Source organism: Octopus sinensis, linkage group LG10, assembly GCF_006345805.1.
Source record: "Octopus sinensis linkage group LG10, ASM634580v1, whole genome shotgun sequence".
In the NCBI taxonomy this organism is placed as follows: domain Eukaryota; kingdom Metazoa; phylum Mollusca; class Cephalopoda; order Octopoda; family Octopodidae; genus Octopus; species Octopus sinensis.
This window is the reverse complement of record NC_043006.1, coordinates 48,528,207-48,546,571: the sequence shown is the minus strand read 5'-3', so window position 1 is coordinate 48,546,571 and position 18,365 is coordinate 48,528,207. Positions and strand designations below refer to the sequence as shown.

General features: G+C 38.2%; 1 protein-coding gene across 26 annotated transcripts in view; it reads right to left on the bottom strand.

Moving 5' to 3' along the window:
* Positions 1-17,933, bottom strand: part of LOC115216496 (neogenin-like) — a 318,473-nt gene extending 300,540 nt beyond the window's left edge. For 8 of the 26 annotated variants that reach the window (XR_003882082.2, XR_005000969.1, XR_003882084.2 and 5 more), the window contains exon 1: positions 15,973-17,929. Coding sequence is in view for 20 of the 26 variants with exons in the window: in XM_029785919.2 (XP_029641779.1) it covers positions 15,973-16,090 (118 nt within the window). In the remaining 6 variants the exon portion in view is untranslated. Of the gene's footprint in view, positions 1-15,972 lie in introns of all 26 variants that reach the window. The other 18 variants (XR_003882083.2, XM_029785921.2, XM_029785920.2 and 15 more) reach the window with 6 other exon arrangements.
* Between the last annotated feature and the right edge of the window lie 432 nt (positions 17,934-18,365).

The window sequence follows — 18,365 nt, the reverse complement described above, 5'->3', positions numbered from 1 at the left end:
ACTCATATTGCACAATCGTGACAACAGGCCACAGCAAAGGCGGTAAGAAACAAGTGGAACAATTATCACGGGCCAACAATTTTGAAACAGTCTACTCTTTCAATTAGAGGCAGGCAAAGGGAGGTCCGACTCTTTGGTAAAGAATTACTCTTTATCATAAATCGTCCGAAATTTTTAAGCTGTTTAAACTGTCATGTAACAACATGGCAGTTTTATCATGTACGCAACTTCCGCATAAATAATACATGCATCACCACTGATTACTAAAACACTTAACGGACTGAATAAGGACCTACACTTCACACTATCATGTTTCCAGTTCTGCACATGTTTTGTTAGGGGTATCGGATTATCAAATCAAGTTGCAGATGGTTCGTCGTATATCTACACTGAAACATAGATACAGCTAGATAGTAGAAACAACAGTAATACTAGCGTTGTTGTTGTTTATATACTCAGGTCAGCCCTTAATGTGCAAACCGACAGATTATGTTTTTCCAACATTGTGTTCTTGCTTTTAAGAAACAGTACGGTAATTGTCTTGAGACTATGCACCGCGGACGTTTTAGAATTACAAAGTAAAGTTTCGGAAAATCCATACTGTTTGTTTGTGAGTGTTGAAAACGTGTTTGGTCTGCCTTGACACTAACTCTGTTCTTATTTGCCTGAAAACAAAATTGTAGGACCATACTAATTTGGTCTGTCTTGTCCCTGTCTCTGTTCTAATTTTTCAGCCTCAAACTTGTAGAACCATGTTAACTGGTTTGCCTTGCCCCTATCTCTGTTGGAGATTACCTACCGCCATTGTGCAATATGAATACAAAAGATACTAATATAACAACTACTCTTAACAGCTGCTGTGATTATACTCCTGCTAAAATACACACACATACAATTAGTAAATACTATAGAAAGTACTCTAATATGCACATCATGTAACTAATAAATTATTGTTATTGTCGTTAAGGCGGCGAGCTGGCAGAATCGTTAGCACGCCGGGTGAAATGCGTAGCCGTATTTTGTCTGCCCGTTACCTTCAGAGTTCAAATTCCGCCGAGGTCGACTTTGCCTCTTTTATCCTTTCGGGGTCGATAAAATTAGAACCAGGAGCTAGTCTATAACGAAGGGAGCTCATATTTCACTGTTGGCACTTTATTTTGACGATCCCGGTGAAATGGCGAAACTCGAACTCAGAACGTACAACTTTTTTTTTCCCGACGATTCTGCCAACCAGCACGCTGCGCCTCATTTTCTTTCTTTTTTGTTTATAAAATAACAATGATGGTAGTCGATTTTATCAAACTCCTACGAAATAAAGAAGTAGCAGAACCGGGGTGGGGGGCGAACTGGGATTCCCGAAACGAAGGACAGCAAAATTCATTTAAATACAGCGCTTCGCCGTTTACTGTCTCTACATGGTCGATCAACTTTCTAGAAATAGCAGCCTAATCTCTTCTTAAATTGTACCGTTTTTAAAATGAAAGACGTGTTCGATAATGAAGTCTTCTATGGCGTTTCTATGCTAACCTGGAGCAAAAATATTACTTTTACTGAGCGCTTTTTAAATATAAATCCGGTTAGTTATCGATGACAGCAAAATCTCCAACTTCAGATTTATTATTATTTATTCATTTTAAGACAACACTGTATATATGCACCAATATAATGAATTAATGAGAAAAAAAAACCCACCCGAGTTTCTAAATATCCTAACATTTTCCGACTTGACCGGAAAACGAATGGCACACTTATTCCATCTTTGAAGAAACAAACTATCGTACAGTCTTTCTAGTTAACTTTTTCTAGACACACCTGGTCCAAATACTTGCAACAGAATGGACTCCGCAGATTGTACCCAGTTACCAGGTGATTAATCTAAACTAGGCAACAAGTTAAGTTTTGTATCCAAAGACACAAACAAACCGGAACAAATATCACAAGATATCTTATTCCGATACATGTTCTAATAATTCCGCTTATCAACTTGCTCTGGATTGTAATCCCGAAAAATAAAAAAAAATATGGAAGGTAAAATTAACATCGGCGTTATTTGAAATCAGAACGTAGAGAGCCGAAGCATGACAAGATATTCTGTCCCATGAGTGAACCAATTTTCCACTAAAAAGTGGTGGTGGAAGTCTGCGTCGGCTCCATAAGACGATGGTGGAGTGGCAGAAAAAGGCATATGTACCAGAGTGACTGAATGAAAGAATGCCTTATCCCATCGGAGACCAACATCTCTCTTCATCCCTCTGGCAGTCGAAACACTAGTCCAGGTATCTAACTGAGGTCGAAGTCAATCGACTACACATATCCCTTCTTCTCCCCACAACAAACATGTACCGTAAAGCCCTAACAAGAAATCAATGATATACCGCTGGTCGTTCACTTCAGATAACGATATCAACTTCAACTGTGTATATGTGTGTGTGAGAGAAAGAGAGGGAGATAGAGAGAGATAATGGACAGTTGAGTGGTCATTCATTTGATAGGAAATTGTTGATGTTTAACCCCAGGTCAACCCTGACTGAAAAGGAAATTCTGATTAAAGGCGTTGAAAATGTAACCATTCTTATCTTTTTCTTGTTTTTCTTTTCAAGTATTGTGTATTATTTGAGGGAGATCTAGCTGCCATTTCTAACAGACTCAGCGACCGCGTAGAGCAGGCATGGGCAACCTTATTTGGAGAAACGAGCCACATGAGACACGGTTCATCAACAAGCGGGCCACACTACTAAAAAATTCAAGATAATTTTTCGTTGGACGGTGCCGCTGAGAAAGTCCCGCGAGCCCCAGATTGTCCAAAGACTGACGTAGTGGCTGCTTCGTTTTGGTTCGATCGATGAAGCAGTTAAGCTGACCGGCGTGAAAATTCCTCAGAAAATGACTAACGACAAGCTATTTATAGCTGACTGAATTGATTTTAAAGAAATAAAATCATTAGTAATAATATAAAATCAATCAGATGACTATAGTATCATTCATTCACGTGTCGGTTGAAAACTTCACTAACCGCTACTGCGCAAACTCAGAGTAGCTGTGAGTGAAGTTTTCAGCTTACAATTATATTCATGGGATTAATTCTACAAAATATATCGAGTAATTCTTTGAGTCATAAAAAAAAAGAAAGCGTATTTCAATAGATGCTTTTAAAATAACAACAAACATTAACAGAATAAACAATATATATATAAAACAGAGAAAGAGAAAATGTGAATAATGCACAGATCAGAAATATATTTACGGTCACAAATACAATTGAACATAGTTATTCCATTACCAAATATATTAAAGGTATAAGTGTGCGTGTGTGAGAGAGTGGAGGGAGTTGACACTTTTCATGCCAAATGTTTTTCCTCCATTATGAATGTGCGCGGCCAAGTGGTTATGGTGTTGTTTGGCTCATGACTACAAAGTCGTGGGTTCGGTTCCTGGACCGAGAAAGCAAGGCACTTCGCTTAATGTTGTTCCAGTCTGCACTGCTGAAAATCAGTAGCAGCGCAGTACTGGTGAAGCCCTTTCTCCTTCGCTAAGCTGTCACACATCCTCGATGTTCATTCCACTGGGGTCAAGGATCGGAGGGCCACGACTCCATAAAACAAGAAGCGAAAGTGTGGTACATATGCTAGCCGGTCAAACTAGCTTGCGAGTGACGGTTTAGAAAGCCAGATATAAACTAGTTTTGGTGGTGTTCATCGTAGAAGAATCGAATTCAAAAGACCCAATCTTATATGTGTAGTAACAGAAGCAACAGCAGTGTGTGAGCACAAGTGTCTGTGTTGGTGCGAGTGTGTGCTGATGTGTGTGTGTTTGCCTTATGTGTTGATATGTGGATACCTTGTTCTCAATATACGTTTTTTTACTGTGTGTTTGTGTGCATGGTCAACAATGCAGAAAAAAAATGCTGGAAGAAAATGTGTGGGTATGTATATATACACACACACACACATCGTTAGTGGAGGAAAAAAAGAGCCGGGTAGGACATCGAATACGTAAAGGCCCGTACTGAAATGAAACAAGGGTACGACAAAATAACAACAGAAACTCTTTCCCACGCACCATAGTTATATCTCTTGCCAACACTCTGAAGAATAATAATAATAATAAAGGAAAAAAAAACTAAAGTGCTCCAACCAACGTGTTTCTCAACAACTTCAGGTGTGTGTGTTGCTATCGACAACTTATATATAACACTGTCTAATGAATAGATTTATTAATTACACAAAAACCCAGAAAGTTATAAAAAGCGATTGAAAACATTAGATGCCGCTGAGACAGAGATATTTTTCTTTTTACAGTCAGATATAGGAGGGCATAATCAAATGTGTTTTTTTTTTATTGTATACAAGTTCAGCTTTAGCCCAGGTCGGCTGTTTTTCATATCCACAGGTTTGAACAGAAGTCCCGGTCAAGCATAGAAGAGAAGAGAGGTTGGCCTAATCTCGTCTATTCTACTCCAGATCGTTGGTTATATTTGCTGTGTCTCAGTGAGAAATCATTAAGAGCTGCAGAGAGCAGAAAAAGACAGGCACAAAGCTATGGTAAACATTTTAGAGGATGAGTTTAGTCGATTAACGCAACCCTCGTAGTTTATTTTATTGATTCAGGAAGGATAAAAAGCAAAGATGGCCCCTTGGACACTTAATTATATCTGTTTACGTTCTGAGTTCAAATCTCGCTAGACTCGACTTTGCCTCACCCTTCCGACAGCAATAAAGTGGAGGAAAAAAAAAACTGAGCGTTCTCTGTAGCCGAGTTCGCTACAGTGGTTGTAGTGACGATTTGACAAGCGTTGTCTGTAACAGTACAGTCTCCGGTTCAATTCCCCGACGTTCTATCCGAAAAAAAAGCTTCATATTTTTCAAATGCATAACTCTACAGAAGGTAGAACGAAGCACTGGTTCTATAGAATCTTAAAAATAAACGAATGGATTAATTTTTTGGAAGACATTATTCAATATCGACTATTTTCCATTCGAATCTTACGAAAGTTGATGTGAGTGCATGTATGTGCGTTTGGGATTCCATTAGAAACAGACGCAAACTCAATTAAAATAAGGGTATATTAATGTCTTTCAAAGAGAAGTTACTTGTACTGAACTACCTCTGACGATTTCTCAACAAATTTAACAGCACTAGTTCTATAAAGGTTATTTCCTTTCACAAAGAGAGAGAAAACGAACTCAATACGTAACAGAACGTTTACAGTTATTAGTACTGGAGTATACAAGTGACTAAAAGCGGTTAGTTTTGTGCAAGACGCTTACCAAAAGTTTAATACATATACACGTACACAATTAAAGGAAATCTATCTTTGAAGTTCTAGCTTTAGTTTGAGGCCAATTTTCTTTTATATAAGAACACAATATTCATGGTGAGACTGGATAGTCATTTATATCGACCCCAGGATTTGACTATCGGTTACATAAACTAACCCCAGAAAGATGTTAGACCAAGACGAATTAGACGCACTCTTCTGATTCTACTACGGGTACCCACGAATGAAAGTAAATTTCCAGCGTACCGAGCCTGCGAAAACGGTTTCGATTATAATTCAGAGTTGTTTCTCGAGGGGTGGGTGAAAGCAGAAACATGCCCTTCACACAATTACATCTTCCTCTTCGCCGTTCCCTTTATCTTAATAAACACAACCCGTTGTGTTTTGGTAAAGACAGCCGACATGGATGAGAAACAACGAACGGATTTAATCAGCGAGAGACGGGACAATTTTGTGACTGTGTGCGCATCTTTTCTTTGTTAACATGTGTTATTATCATTACCATCCGAGGAATGTATTTCTCTGGAGGAATATAGGATAGGCCTCAAACGCATCCATACCGTCTCCTCCACACTGTATGCCAGTCTTTGTGTGCGTTGCTGCGCCTTTATAGATGCGTTTAATTTGGCCGCCCGCTGTCATTCCAAATGAACTTGCTCGTTGATGTGCCGTCCCGCATTGAGGCACTTCATAACGGCCTATTCTAGTCTAGACATCAATAGGTTTTAATGAAAATACACAGGACGTTGCTCGATAAACAAAGACCTTACTGAAAGAGCGTAAAAAGAAAAAGAGGAAGGGTTTACGGCGTTCATTCTTTTCCTATATCAATATGGTAGGAACGACACAAAACGCTTATTTATCTGTTGCCCTATGTCAGTGGTTCCCAACCACTTTTATTTAAATAAAATTTCCCACGGACTCCTTTTTAATACGCTTATCCTTATACGAAATTTTGAATTTAGTTCACGGACCTGCAGTACTACCTTTGAGGACCACTATGGGTCCATGGAGCCCAGGTTGGGAACCACTGCCCTGTGTACTAAACATAAATATAAATAGCCGGACGACAGTTGAGAATTATACAATGTACTCGAGCTTGGCAATAATCTAAAAGTCCTGGGGGGTCTAATCCTGCTTGAGTTTCTCCACTTTATATGAAGCCAAAGGATTTTTAGCGATGAACCAGCTACCCAATGGCTTCTGAACACACAACTGTATCTATCTATCTATCTATCTATCTATCTATCATTCATTGTGCAAGTCTGGGTATGGCAAACTTTGGCGTGAAGTTCCATCGTCCAGATTCGACCACAAAACGGAATTGGTTAATTTACATCGCTTTATGTCATACAGAAAGGTATGAATGCTGTGGACTCCCATTTCTGTATCTCTCCGTCTCTGATATCTACATTAAAAACAACAACAACAAAAAACCATACACACACACACACACTAGCATAAGTGGTGTGTGTCTGTGTGCAGTTCTCCGTGCGCAAGCTCTCTCGAGCACACACGCAATACTAAAACAGTAGTAGCTGTATAGTAAAGCTGTGTTGACTAAATTATGCAGAAAGGGACAGTTCAATGAAGTAATAAAGCGTCCCGGGGACGATGAAAAAGAAAAAAAGGGAGCCCGGCATGTATAAATGAGCGCAAAAAGTAAGGGGGGGTGGGGTCATCATTTAAACGGTTCAAATTTAGCAAATGTACTGAGCCAACGAGTGATCACTATACACGCTAGAAATAGTAGTGAAATCAAATCTCATTCAATCACAGCCTATTGACTTTAAAATGAGAAAGATACAGTGTGTGTGTATATATGAGTGTGTGTGTGTGCAGAACTGTGAATGAAGGTGTTTTAGTTATGACTAACCCGTCGTATGTGAAAGGAAGGTGTTGCAATTACGACGGGTTAGTCATAAATGGAACGCATTTGCTCATAGGTGTGTAGACCAATCAGCAAATGGATTCCAGCTTATGGGGCTAACCTGAAGACAAAAGGACAACTGGTTACTTAAGATTCATCTTCTTCAATCCCAACTTGATGGGATCTTTAAATAGGATAGACAGAAGAGAAGAGACAGTTAAACATGTTTCACGCAGCCAGTCTTTCTTTCTTTCTCTCTCTCTCTCTAGCATGCGTTCGGATGTAACTTCCACTGACCAAGTCAAGCGACACCTGCAGCCAACGCCCAGTTGGTGGTAGCAATGAGGAATGCAGACTTGGCAGTGCAATAAAGACTTCAGCTTTGCAACTCTGTGGTATCAAGTTCGATCCTTCCATGCATTAATTTGGGCAAATGTTTTTTGTTTTTTTTTTATTTTCTTTTGTTTCTTGTCATAGCCTTATGAATAAAATTCAGAAAATTATCAGAAGAATCGTCACGTTTGTTTTGAAATAAGATTTAAACTATCGTCTTGTTTTACACCATAATCACTTCGCACTTAAAACATCTTTACTGGAGTTTTCTGGCTTGATCTTGGTAGTACCGAAAGGGATCACGGGCGTGGACTTTCTCAGTTTTATCTTTTACTTTTTGAAAAGTTTTAGTCAAACAAATCGACCCCGGGACTTATTCTTAAGTATGGTACTTATTCTATCGGCCTCTTTTGTCGAACTGCTAAGTGACAGGGACGTAAACGGACCAACGGTTGTTAAACGGTGAGTAGGTAAACACACATATATGTACAAACACGATGGGCTTCCACACAGTTTCCGTCAACCGAATTCACACACAAGGTCGATCCGGTGATATGAAAGACCCTTGCTCAAGTTGCTGCGCGATTGAACCCGAAATCATGCGGTTGAAAAGCGAGCTTCTAAACCTCACAGTTACGTCTGCGCCTAGCAATTAAACAAAAGCAATTAATTTCGAGCTAATTATATCTCCCTATCGTGCTTATGTGTCTGGTAGTATATCCATATTTCTAGGAGAAACCTTCAGTCATCTATCACCAGTGCTAAAAGTTCTGGCAGGACCGCATCCGTTTAGACGTTTGGCCCGCCGTATACACTGGACCGTACCACCTAACACTTAACTTTCGTACATGATCGTACAGGCGCCCGTCCCGTAACCAATCTTACTCGTGCATAATTAAATCTATACAACCATGCAGATGTATAAGTATTATATAACATATCTATTTATCATCTATCGATTTATATATACACTTTTAATCGAGTTACCGTTTGAAAGTTTTTTAATAACTGAATAGATTTAATGCTCATATTTAGTCAGAATCTTTGATCATATGCAGAAGATAAAACAGGCTTTGTAATTGATTTTTATCCATCTACCCAAGAATGTTACCTGTAGGATGAAGCAAAAAAATCTAAATTTAAAAAAAAAAAAAAAAAAAAAATTTTTTTTGTTTTATGGAATACAGGAATATTGAAAAAATTTTTTTTTAAACTGAAGGCGGGGAGACTGACCATACAAATATCACCCTAAAATTTTAATTAATCTGCCAAATAATAGCAAAATCAATCCTTTTTATAATTTGCACGAGGCCTGGAATTTTGGGGTGGGTGGGGTGGGAGAGGGCTAGTCGTTTACAACGACCCCCAGTGCCTCAACTGGTTTACATCGACCCCGAAAGGATGAAAGGCGAAATCGACATGGCAGAATTCGAACTCAGAACACAAGGACAGTCGAAATACCCATTTCTTTACTACCCACAAGGGGCTAAACTGGTACTTATTTAATCGACCCCGAAAGGATGAAAGGAAAAGTCGACTTCGGCGGAATTTGAACTCAGAACATAGCAGCAGACGAAATACTGCTAAGCATTTCGCCCGGCGAGCTAACGATTCTACCAGCTTGATGTCTTAATAATAATAATGCCTAAAGTTAGAGAAAAGGAGCTTAGTCGATAAAATATTTCACTGTTGGCACTTTATTTTGACGATCCCGGTGAAATGAAGAGCAAAGAATTAAGAACCTAGGTGGAACTCGAACGCAGAAAAAAAAAACTACGAGGTACTTTTTTCCCGACGATTCTGCCAGCCAGCTCGCTGCGCTTACTTTTTTTTTTTCCAATAAAGTAACAATGACGGTAGTCGATTTAATCAACTTCAGTATTTTATCAAACTCTTACGAAATAAAGAAGCAGTAGAGCCGGGGGCCGGATTGGGATTCACGAAATGAAAGACAGCAAAATTCATTTAGGTACAGCGCTTCACCGTTTACTGTCTCCAGTTGTCCAGTAGAAGGAAGAACAAAACAAAAAGAAAAAAAGCTCACTATCCTAGGTCAAAAAACACACGACAGGTATTATTTAGATGTAATGATCCACCGTCATTATCACATAACAATTATTTCTTTTATTAGGTTACAGGGGTATCAGATAAGGGGACAGCTAATAATCGTTCGTAATTTAGGCACAAGACTAGCAGCAACCTCGCACGCGAGCCTTTTTTTTTTTTTTTTCTTTTGCTAAGGAGAGGGCTACACGACACCGCTGATGCCAGTACTCGATTAGAATTTTATTTTATCGATTCCGGGAAGGACGAAAAGCAACACTGATCTCGACGGGATTTGAACTTAGAACATAAAACACCGAAAAAAAATTATCGCAAGATAATTTCGCCGATGCTTTAACGCGTCGCCCTGCTTGCTCATAATGCTGATTTCGACAGAAGACCAGCGATTTTGACGAGAAGTTTAGTCGATATTATTGATCTTCCCACAGTTCCACTCCAGTACTAGACTAATATTCTATTTTAGCGGCCCCGAAAAGATGACAAGGTAAAATTAATTACGACGAAATCAGAACGTAAAGAATAACAATATTGCTATTATTTGAAAGCATTATTATTATTATTATGAGACATTGCCTTTCATATCATTTCGGGGTCGATAAAATAAGCACCAGGTAAGTTCTGGGGTCGATGTATGTAATCAGCTATCCCTTCCCCGCCAAATTTCAAGCCTTGTGCCTATATAGAAAAAAAAAAATTTTTATTGTTACTGCCCCGCAAATACTAATAATGCTTCCGGCATAGGCACAAGCCCCGATATTCTTTAGCTTATTTGCCTGTGAGGAATTAGTCGATATCATCGATCCCAATACTTGATTGGTACTTCATTGTATCGACCCCGAAGTGGACTTCGGCAGTATTTGAACCGAGAACAAAAAGCCGGAAGATATACTGCAAGGTATATTTAATCCGTCGTTCTAACGGTTTTCCCAGTCCACCGTACTATACAAATTCACCTGAACAACAATTTATTGTATAGATAGGCACGAAGCTAGAAATTTGGGAGTATTGGAAGGAACACGGAACACTCAATTATAATATCAGTCCCCGTATTTAACTAGTACTTTATTTTACCGTGTCCCAGAGACGAAAGCACACTTGACTTCAGCGGAATTTGAACACCCAATCACAAACAGACAGAATGGATGCCAAAAGGTATTTTTTTTCCAACGCACTAACGCTTCAGTTCAGACCCTTTAATGGAGCTTTGAATTGTTCTGTTGATGAAATTACCCTTCCAATTAGTTCAGTAGACTTTCAGTTGTTCATTAGTGTCCTGCAGAAACTAGTAATTTAATGTTTATATTGATTAGTTAAACGGTAAATAATATACCATGACGACGACGATGACGAATATATATTATTACAAGCTTGCAAGTTCATAGGGATAAGATAGAATTGTGTGTGTGTGTGCGTGCTGCACATCTTTAGTGCATAGCAATGTTAAAAAGAAAAGATCAGTGTGTGTATACACACATTATTGATTCAAATAAATTAACTCTGATATAAAAATCATCCGTAAGTGTCTTTCACACTCACAAACACACATACACTCAAGGAAGATACTGTAAATGTCTCAGCATACAGGAAAAACCCATTTCCCATTGTCTACAGCAACAACGGTGCATTGGAGAATCCTGCTCTCTACACCTGTCTGTCTATCTTTATTCTAAACGAAACTTTGTGGCCGAGATGACGATGCTACTATGATACAGTCGTGCGAAGCGAAACGAACACAAATCTTGGTCAGTTTTGATAGCTTTTGTATTCGTCCAAGCATGTTCAAGCCCTGTAGCCAACTATATATTTATAATAATAATAATAATAAGGATGTGAATTGGTAGGGTCATTAGAATATCAAACAAAATGCCTTGTGGTATTTCCTTTACGTTGTGAGTTCAAATCCTACCGAGTTCAGCTTTGACTGTTAATCTTTCGGACTTGACAAAATGTAACTATAACCCATGTAGCGAGATCAGTTTAATCGGCAACCCTTCACACCACCAACAGATTTCTGGGCGGAGGTAAAGAATACGTACACCACCAGTTTTCGGCGTAACATAGACCCTAATCCTGATTCCTACCTAAACACTGGGTGTGCGTATTCTTTAGCTTCGTCGATTTCTGTCCTTCTTCGTTAGAAACGGCAGTGCTTATTATTAATAAGGGTAGCGAGTTGGTAAAATCGTTGGCACGTCGGACAAAAACGCTTGGCGGCATTTCTTTCGGCTTTACGTTCTGAATTCAACATCGTATCGGAATCGATAAAGTACCAGTTATGTACTGTAGTCGATTACATCGACTAACCTATTCCCCTAAAAAAAATCTCAGGTCTTGTTGAAAGGATTAATCTTGGAGGGTAGTGAGATGGCAGAGTCATCTGCTCGACGGACAAAATGTTTAGCGGCATTTCTTCCGGTTTTACGTTCCGAGTTCAAATTCTGCCGTGGTCGACTTTACCTTTCATCCTTTCGGGGTCGATGAAATTAAGTACTAGTCAAATCCGGAGGTCGATGTATTCTACTAGCCCCACGCCTCCTAAAATTTCAGGCCTTGTGCTGATTAGTAGAAAGGATTTGTTAAAGGGACGGATAAACTGCCTTGTGCTCTTTCGTTACATTAATGTTCTGTGTTGAGTTTTCTAAGTGGCCGATGCTGATAAAATAAGCACTGGAATCAGTTACAGGCAAATTGTCTTGTGATATTTAAAGTTATGTACCTATGTTCTGGGGGTCAACAATACTCAAGCTAGCTTTCATCCTTCCGAGATAGCTAAAATAAGTACCAGTGATTGATTGCACCTGTACCCATCATTAATTCTGTAGCCAAGTATCATGATCAAAAATTATTAACATTACGGCCCTGTGGCGCAAGGGTAGCGCGTTCGACTCTATATCAGATTTCGTATTCGAATCCCACCGGAATATAGTATATAAATGTTGTATTTTAGAAGGAGCAAATAGCAGAATTGTTAAAAGGTGGACATAAAGCCGGTCCGTATCTATTTATTTTTTTCCGGTTCAAATTCCAAGAACTCGTTTGGTTTCAATGGGCTAGCCTCTCCCAGCAAAATTATAGCTTTGTGCCTATGTTTAAAAGCAAGATGATTATTTAAGGGTGGTTAAGACGCCAGTGGGGGAAAAAACGCATCCGTATTTATTCCAACTCTTTACGTTCAGAGTTCGAAGCTCGTCGAGGACAGCTTTGCTTTTCATCATCCAGGGTCGATAAAATAAAGTACTAGTTAACTACTGAGGTCGATGTTGTCGATTAACCACCTTCTCATAATTTCTCACCTTGTTGAGCGGAGGGAATCGGCAGAGAAAAAAAGTGAAAACTCTGGGCTCGGTTTCCCCAAGTTCAAATCTCAGCGGTATGATTGCCTTTCAGCGTGTGAGAAAATACGTACAAATATTATACACACATATTTATTATATATATACTTGTAGCCGCTGGTCTTGGCTACGATGGCGAGAACTAATGAACTGAGAGTTTATTCGTTTCACCAAAGGGGCTTTTCTATGTGGTCGATTTACATGTCAGAAACAACAGCCAAATAGTCCTAAAATTACACCCTAACTTAGATGAAGGACACAGCATTCATAAAGTGGAATGCTTTTTTTAATCATAGGTATGCACGATCAGCAGAACTGACCTGAAGCTAGACAAAACTAGTTTATTCATTGAACTACAACCTTCCCTCAAATAGTCCATCGCTTTATGCAAATGTAGAATCGTTAGAGCACCGGACAAAATATGATTTGCAGTATTTGTTCCGAGTTCAAATCCACTGAAGCCAATTTTGCTTTTTTTATCCCTTCTAAGTCGATAAAAAGGCCGGTTTAATCGATAAACATCGTTTTCCCAGATGTCTGGCCTTGTGCTTATGTTGGAAACAATTCATCAAGTCTTAACTATTACAACTTCCAGGGAGGGAGGGGAGGCTCGCGTGATTTGTTCCGGCTCTTTATTTCCTGAGTTCAAATCTCGCTGAAGTCAACTTTATCGTTTTGGGGTCGATGCCATCAACTAACCCCACCACTTCAAAACTGCTGGTCTTCTGTCGAAATTAAAAGCTACTATTAAATGTAATAAAATGACAAGTTGCATTTCGTTCTTTCTTTCTTGCTCCGAGTTAATATTTTCTTTTATTATAATTCCATCTCGATCCCAGAAAGATGGAAGGAAAAATTATCCATTAGAGGATTTGAACTCTCAATATAAAGAGCTATAACTAAATGCCGTAAGCGATTTTGTTCGACGCTTTAGCGATTCTTGACAATTCACCGACCACAGTCGTCTTCGCCTTTCTTTCATCCTTCCGAAATAGCAAAAAGTCTCGGTAATATATATATTGGAATCGGTTAAATTCTATAATAACCCTCCTCTACGAGTTTGAGACAGTGTGTCGCCGAAAAACGGTGTCTTTTGAATTACTTCTTGACAATATCGCCCGTTTCCTTTTAACAGTCGGAAGCCTTGTAGGGCGATAAACATTTTTGTTTTAACTAGAAAATGAAGGACTGCAAGCGGGAGGTGTCGGTCAGTCGTGTCATCTGACCGAATCAATCGGGTATTTTAGGCCTCTGCATCCAAAAATTCTCGGACACTCTAGCCACGGGTTATATAGGGCAAAATGCACACACAACCTTCTCTCACTGGTCGCTGTTCAGTAATCATCTATCTATATATATATATATATATATATATATCAAGATTTTAATCATCTGCTTCTTTCTTCTCTTTTCAAAGAGAAGCAACACATGTAAGAATGTTCACACACTACTAGGATATTTCTCTCTCTTTTTTTTCCTGCTTCTAGTAACGAAGCGAACAAAGTCCAGCTAAATCGACTTACAATTTTTAGTATTTCTTCATATACAAGGGGGTTTTTTTAAGTGACAGAAACGTATAAACTTGACGGAAATCTCATCTCGCACACACATACATACATAATTTCATCCTCTTTATCTTTCTTTCCATACATACATTCATATATACACGGTATACGACGAGGCAGTGCTCTGGTGAAATCGGTGAATAGGAAAAAAAGGTTCCCTGTATAGTATCCTTTAAAAGGGGACTTTTCCGTGCCGAGTGTGTGTGTGTATATAATATATAACTAAAGGAAACTACTAATTTCTACAGGAATGAACAGTAAGCAATCTTAAAACTATGGGAATGAATTGACAGGTTTGTCAACTATCTATATTGAAGAAACGGGAAAAGACGAAATAGCAAATACAGCTATGAAATCCGGGATTTCTTCAGTATCCCGCCCCTCATAACTTTTCATTAATTTTAAGTTGATAACCATTTGGAGCATTTTATTAAGCTTTGGATATGGAAGAACTAAGAAGAAAAAAAACCAACAATGGGGTGAACTTTTTTGCAGATGTGCACGGACACACATTATATAGGCTTATATATAATTTGCACAGGCATACACTGAGTAGATATTGTTGTTTAACAGCAGATCAACCCTAATTTAGCAAACCTATGATCAAAGACATTCCACTCATGACCATCCTGTATTGCACCTCAGTGGGTTAAATCTAGGATTACAATTTCTAATAGTCTTTCCTTTTAAGAGTGGCATGTGATTTGAGAAATTTGGCTGCTATTTCTAGCATATAAAAGTAACAATGTAGCAGCTTCCTATGTATGTGGAAATATGTGTACAAATATTTATTTTTATAGATATTTATTGTAGTTTTATTTTCTTTATGTATTTCCGTGTGAATGTATTTAAGTGTGGGTGTGTGCAATTATATATATTTTTTATAGTAGCATTCCTGTTATTTACTTTTGTATGAAAGTATATTTAACTCAGCAGAATAGATTTTTTAACAAATCCGATAGTCAATATATAGTTTTCACGCTATTTGAATTGGTTTTTATCGTATTATCATTATTATTTATTTGTTTGTTTGTTTGTAACGGTCAAGGAGCAAATGTTAAAATCAAGCTCTGAAACGATGAGACTTTATTGCAATAAAATAAATCTAGTTATTCTCTTTATTATCCCCCCCCCCCACAAACCAACAACGATCAACAGATACATCGTATACATACATACATATATATATATATATAGCCGGTAATAATGTATGTATGTATGTGTGTGCGGAAAATCAGTTATCTTCATATTCTGCTTTGCTTGCTAGCTACACACATACATTCTTATTGAACGTTGCTATCCTTTAACCCCGGATAGAATTTCATGTTTTATAGCTGAGTGAATACGGGTAGAAATGCTGGGTGTCAATAGGTGAAAAGAAAAGTGTTAAATTACCAGACGAGAACAGTCAGCAAGGGGTAACAGCTCTTTCAGGAGCAAGTAGACCTGCTGGCTGACCAACGAGGGAAAGAAAATAGAATAAAAAAGGAAATTGAGCGAATAAATTACTAAAAATGAAAATCTTCCTACCTTTAACGGTTAAAGTAAGGAATCCGATTGTCCAAATAAAAGTTAAGGTCACCGAAAAAAAGGACCGACTGACTGTCCATCTGCTTTCTGGTAGAAGTTTCAATCCGATTTTCGCCATTGCCCCGGCCCAGATAGATGGGCCCTCACCAAGGTATCGGTCTATTGATGTATGTACACTGAACTATTACATTCACAGTCAGTGTAGTATGTGTATGTGTGTGTATATATAATTATAAATAATTGGAGGGTGTAAAAATTGTCCTAGTGTTGTAGACAAGGAACCAGGTTTCAGGTGGTGTGTACAAACAATTTATGTATGTACATGTGTGGGGTAAATGTGTTGGAAAAGAAAAAAAATTACAATACCAAAATCTGATTAGAGAAAAACAATGAATGTATAAAACAAATATGTATGTTTCTTTGGTTTAATATTCAATGACTTTTTTACTGTCGTGATATATTTTTTCGGTGAAAAATAAATATGAACAGAAAACTAAATAATCCGGAAATTTATCTATCTTAGGAGTCTAACCCTACAGTCATGTTTTCCCTTCATATCATTTCAAATCTTCCCCCCTTTTGTCAGTCAAAAAGATAACATCTTTATTCAAATATAAATATATCAGCATATATATATATATACATATATATATATATATATATATATACACTCACACAAACTTCGCTCTTTCTACTGCAGGTGTCCGTTTCTTAGGGTTTTTCTTTTCTTTATATAGACGTGGTCCACGAATAGAAGGTAAATATCCTTGAGCAGGTAAAATCCGGAAAGGTAAACCGTGGGTGGGCCATCAAAACTTAATACCTACTAATAACTACGCTATTTATACTAGCTATAGTAATTTCTAAAGGGGAAGAGAAACCTAGCATATGACAGTAAAACCGGCGAGTCTATCACTATTAATATAATACTACAATAAGTGTTGTTGATAGATGCATATATAAATAATATATTCTATAAATTATCTGTTTATGTATATGTAAAGGTGGTTTTTATGTTTTGCATGTGAAAAAATGTGTCAGTACGTTGGTTCCTATTAATTCTTTAAAGTCGGTGTTTGTGTTAGAAAACTCGAATATTTATTTCTTCCCAGCAGATTGTGCGTAAACATGTATGTATATACACACATATATGTTTTATCAGTAGGCCGGCACTCAAATATATCGTGTGTACATATAAATATATATACGAATATAATCCGTGTGCAGATTACGGTGTGTGTAGATATACAGGGTGTATATGTATATTAAAATAAAACATCAACACAAGTATGTCCTGCAAGTGCAGTTGGTATATTATGAACCCATTTCCTGGTCGCTCATATATATATTTCTCCACAGATTTCTTATTTCTTCTTCTTTGAAATATCCTTTCGTCAGTTAAAAAATCCAAACTAATTTTAATTAATCGTCCGTACACAGATCTCGCTTTCTTGCATGTGTTCGTATTTCTTCCTCTCTCTTGCTTTCATTTCAGCTTTCAACAAATACCTCGATCAGCTATTTTATTTTCAGTCCAGATTCAATTCGAACTCGAGGTACTTTGGTTTGTATTAGCTTCGTTGTTGTTGATGGTTGCTGTCACCAAGTTATTGATGCGATTGTTGTTATAATAATTATTTGTTGATTTCGCTTTTTCCTTCTTTTTTTTCTTTCTTTTAAACGGGAAAGTAATAAGAGGGGTGGGTTTAAAAAAACCAAAAGGGCACCCCCTTCTTTCCAAGTTAAAGTTGCTAATACAAAGCTTTGTAGTAGAATGGAAGAAAAGGAAACTGCTGGTAGCGTAAAGCCAGAGCTGCTGCGGTTAATAGAGAAACAGCCCGGACCACCATACTGCCTCTACTTGCTTCAAAACTGAGACTAACAGTGAGGGGGAAAGGAGGAGAGGCTGGAGGTATAATGCTGGTAGAGAGAGGAGTTACAACATGCATATAGAGAGGGTGATAATTTGTAGTGGTTTGTTAGTAGCTGAGGCAGAGGAAGAGTGAGAGAGAGAAAAGAAGGCAGCGCTAGATGAGTGAGAGTGGAGGAAGAGGAGTAAGAGGCAAAGTGAAGACGGAGAAAACGAGAACGAGTGAGTGAAAGCGAGAGAGAGGGTAAGACTAGTAAAGGGAGTGAAAAAAAAAAGCGGGTGTGATTTGGTTATAGAAGAAGGGGGCTAGCTGAGTGCGGCGATGAGACAAGCAGGGAACAGGAGGACAAGAAAGAGGAGAGAAATGGAATGAAAGAAAAAAATAGGGAGCAAGTGGATGATAGTAAGTTAAGCGTAGGGGGTAAAAAGAGGGTAAGGAATGAAAGACAGAAAGAGTGCGTATTTATTTATTATGTGTAGAAGAGAATAGAGAAGTTGTGTGTTCGCTGTATGCGTATACGAG